General features: G+C 50.2%; 1 protein-coding gene across 1 annotated transcript in view; it reads left to right on the forward strand.

Annotated features, from left to right (window-relative positions):
* Positions 1-1,656: 1,656 nt before the first annotated feature.
* Positions 1,657-4,301, forward strand: part of CLIP3 (CAP-Gly domain containing linker protein 3) — a 41,527-nt gene continuing 38,882 nt past the window's right edge. Inside the window, exon 1 of the mRNA XM_015426663.1 lies at positions 1,657-1,792. Coding sequence (XP_015282149.1) covers positions 1,657-1,792 — 136 coding nt within the window. The remainder of the gene's footprint in view (positions 1,793-4,301) is intronic.

Below are 4,301 nucleotides of genomic sequence, written 5' to 3' on the forward strand. Positions count from 1 at the left end.
AGAGAATGATAGAAGGAGTTAGGTAATATATATAACAAAAATGTTATTGACTATGAAGATAGACGGAGAAGTCAGAATAAAGATATTTAGACAGAAGTGAAATATTGAGTGTAAATTTAAGTAAGGTCTATATAAATGTATGATTTTGAATAGAAATAATTCTAGTGTATAAGTCATGTTTGTAAATTGAAATAAAGAATTATAATTAAATAGAAGAAGATTTCCGGGACAAAGTTCGAGTCCAGTGGGAAATGTAAAGCCAACAAAGTTTAATTCTGGGCATAAGCTTTCGTGCACATTCACACTTCTTCAGACAAAGTTTGAGTCCAGTGGCAGATTTAAGACCAACAAGGTTTACATCTGGGTATACACTTTTGTGTGCGTGCACAGGAAAGCTTATACCCAGAATAAAACTTTATTGGTAAGAACATAAGAGAAGCTGATGTTGGATCAGGCCAAAGGCCCATCCACTCCAACACTCTGTTGTCACACAGTGGCCAAAAATACCAGGTGCCATCAGGAGGTCCACCAGTGGGGCCAGGACATTAGAAGCCCTCCCACTGTTGACCTCCCCCCCAAGCACCAAGAAGACAGAGCATCCCTTGCCCCAGAGCCCCTATCTATACCTTGTGGCTAATAGCCACTGATGGACCTCTGCTCCATATGCTTATCTAATTCCCTTTTGAAGCCGTCCATGCTTGTAGCCGCCGCCACCTCTTGTGGCCGTGAATTCCACGTGTTAATCACTTAAAGTCTTAAATTGGTCTTAAAGGTGCCACTGGACTCAAACTTTGTCCTGTTGCTTCAGACCAAATTTCAAGGGAGCTTTGAATCTCGAAAGCTTATACTCTGGAAATTTTGTTAGTTTTCAAGGTGCTGCTGAACTCGATCCTTGCTGCTCTACCGCTGACCAACATGGCTAGCTGCCTGGAAAAAAAATGCGGCAGGTAGATGAAGATCACAAGTTAGTTGTTGTAGATTTTCCGGGTTGTGTGGCCATGGTCTTGGCATTGTAGGACCTGACGTTTCGCCAGCAGCTGTGACTGGCATCCTCAGAGGTATAACACAGAAAGGTGGAGTACTCTCTGTGTCAAGGTGAGAAGAAAAATGGTGGGCAGGTAATTTATATCTACTCAGGAAGGTGGGGTAAGGCTGAGTCATTATCTTGTAGGAGTTCCCCAGGCTGTGACATGCTAACGGAGGAGCTTTCCTGAGGAGGTTCTTTTGCATATGGATTGGCTATTGAAATTCTAATCTTATCTGTAGTGCTGTTGTAAGATGTAGAGCCTTTTGTGTTTTTCAGGACAGGAAACCATGCCTTATTTATTTTTAAACTCTCTTATTTCCTGTTGAGGTTGTGTTTTATGTTTATGAATTTCAGTGGCTTCCCTGTGTAATCTGACATGGTAATTGGATGCGTTGTCCAGCCTGGCAGTGTTTTGGAATAAGATACTGTGTCCTTTTTGAGTTAGGGTACGTTCAGCCACTGCTGATTTTTCAGGTTCACAAGGTTGTCATTTTCTATCAACTCAATCCTTTGGGATTTAAATTCTGCTCATCTTGTGACCTGTTCAAATGTCTTGGCTCATCTCTCGTGTTTCTTTCTTCTTCTTCTCATCCGTGTTCGCTGCACAGAAGAGACAACTTCCAGCAACCATGACCAAAGACGACTCCGGAGAGGTCCCATCCGAAGACGACCACCAACCCCCAGAGTTCCAGAGCCCTGTCCTTGAGAGGAGGAAGAAACCCATCGTCCACCCCTCCGCCCCTGCTCCACTCCCCAAAGACTATGGCAAGTCCTTTCCTTTAACGCTGTAGTTTTCAAAGTATGATTTAGGCCTTTCTAAAGAAGCACCCACGGGTGCTTTGAAAAAGTGGATGGGGCCAGGGAGGGCTTTTGCCCAGCAGCGCTTCTGATTTGCCGTGCAGATAAAAAGGCATCCGGTTTGGTGTAGTGGCTAGGAGCGCGGACTCTAATCTAGGAGAACCGTGTTAGATTCCCCACTCCTCCTCCACGTGCAGCTGCTGGTGTGACCGTGGGTCAGTCATGGCTCTCACAGAGCTGTTCTCTCAAGAGCAGTCCTCGAAAGAGCTCTCTCAGCCCCACCTACCTCACAGGGTGTCTGTTGTGGGGAGGGGGAGGGAAAGGAGATTGTAAGCCCCTCTGAGGCTCGCTTGGGTAGTGAAGGGCGAGGTATAAATCCAATCTCCTCCTCCTCTTCTTCTTCCTCCCCTCCTCTTCTTCTTCCTCCCCTCCTCCTCCTCCTCCTCTTCTTCCTCTCCTCCTCCTCTTCCAACAGAACTGCTGTGAACATTAGCTATATACCACCTCTCTGACATTTTGTAGCCGGCTTCTCCGCCAAAGCTGCCCCTCAGGCTGAAAAAATTTCGGACAGCACAAAACAAAAGGGGTCACAGGTATCCAACAGGAAAAACACACAAGCAAGCCCTGTGATATGAATACCATTAGTCAGATTTATATAGCTTTTTAAACATTATAAAATTGCAAAAATTGGTCCAGCCTTCTCAATTATAATTATGATTATAATTCTTTTTACTCCGCTTCTGCCGCGGAGCAAAACGGGTTGCTGGCGGGAGTGGGACGCTTGGCGGATGTTGGCGTCTGATCGCGCCCTTAAAATCCACCTGGCATTCGCGTGTGATCGCGACCAACTGTCCACCGGCTTCCTCGATTCTTGCGTATTGAGGCCTTCCTGCGCACACCCTTCCGTTACATATAGACTCTGCTCTGCAGGGCCGGCATCAGGGACTAACACAAGGGTTCCCAACCTCCAGGTAGGGCCCAGAGGCTCCCTGGAATGTCAGCCAATCTCCAGATGACAGAGATCAGTTTCCCTGGAGAAAAGCGTCTGCTTTGGAGGGTGGTAAAGGTAAAGGTGACCCTTGCTCGAAAGCCAGTTGAATCCGACTCTAGGGTTGCGGTGCTCATCTCTGTTTCCAAGCCGAAGAGCCAGCGCTGTCCGAAGACGTTTCCAAGGTCACGTGGCTGGCATGACTAAACACCAAGGCGCACGGAACGCTGTTCCCTTCCCACCGAAAGTGGTACCTATTTATCGACTTCCAATTTCTTGCTTTCGAACTGCTAGGTTGGCAGGAGCTGGAACTAGAGGCGGGAGCTCACTCCGTCATGCGGCACACTCGGGTCTCGAACTGCTGAACGACTGACCTTCCACAGCCTGCAGTTCAGCGTCTTAACCACTTGAGCCAAGCTCTGTGGCACTGAAGCCCCTCCCCAAACCCCACCCTCCTCAGGCTCCACCCCCAAAATCTCCAGGTCTTTCCCAACAGGGAGCTGGCAAGCCTGCTATGGGCTTCTCATGGCCTTCCCCCTGGATCTTTCCCAGGGCTTCCCCTGTGCTGTAGGTGGCCTAGAGTTGCTGTTGTGTACTGGGTTCGATGCGTCGTGAAGACAGACGCTGAGTGATTAGCAGCTCATACTTTACTGGCACACAGCACAACAACAAGCAAGCGGTCGAATGACCAACTGTATACAGTCCCCGGGTGCCACCCACAGGTCCCATTGGACTCCCCTTGAACGTGGACTCTGCGAGCTTGGGGTGGGGCACTCCATGAAACTGCTGAGCCGTCGGGTTGGAACGGATAAAAGGAAGTGCTTCTTCACCCAAAAAGAGTCATTAACCTGTGGGATTCACTGCCACAGGAAGTGGCTGTGGCTACGAGCATAGGCAGCTTCAAGAGGGGACTGGAGAAATATCTGGAGCAGAGGTCCATCAATGGCTATTAACCACAATGAATAGATGGAACTAGGGATCCCAAGTCCCCCTGGGGGGCGGGGAAACCCCCACCCCAGAGGCCCGTTCCCTGGCTCCGCCAGATCGGGCCCCGGGGGGAACTCCACCCCGACGTGCGCGTCACCCGGAAGTGACGCGACCACGCTGGGCACGCTGGGGGTGGGGCCACGGCCATCCAAGGGAAAACTCTATGGCGTCCTCCCGTCACTTCTGACGTGCGCGCGGCGCGCGTGCATACCAGACACCGGCCGGGAGCCCCCCGCTCCCAGCGAAGATCAACTTGGCAACCCTACACGGAACACTCTCTCTGGGGCAGTGATGCCCATGGCGGGAGGGCTTCTGGAGTTCTGGCCCCGCTGGTGGACCTCCTGATGGCCCCTGGGTTTTGGCCACTGTGTGACACAGAGTGTTGGACTCAATGGGCCTTTGGCCTGATCCAACATGGCTTCTCTTATGTTCTTATGTCTGGGGCAAGGGATGCTCTGTCTTCTTGGTGCTTTGGGGGCCACAGTGGGAGGGGTTCTGGAG

Source organism: Gekko japonicus, unplaced genomic scaffold (assembly GCF_001447785.1).
Source record: "Gekko japonicus isolate JY-2015 unplaced genomic scaffold, Gekko_japonicus_V1.1 scaffold2140, whole genome shotgun sequence".
NCBI lineage: Eukaryota > Metazoa > Chordata > Lepidosauria > Squamata > Gekkonidae > Gekko > Gekko japonicus.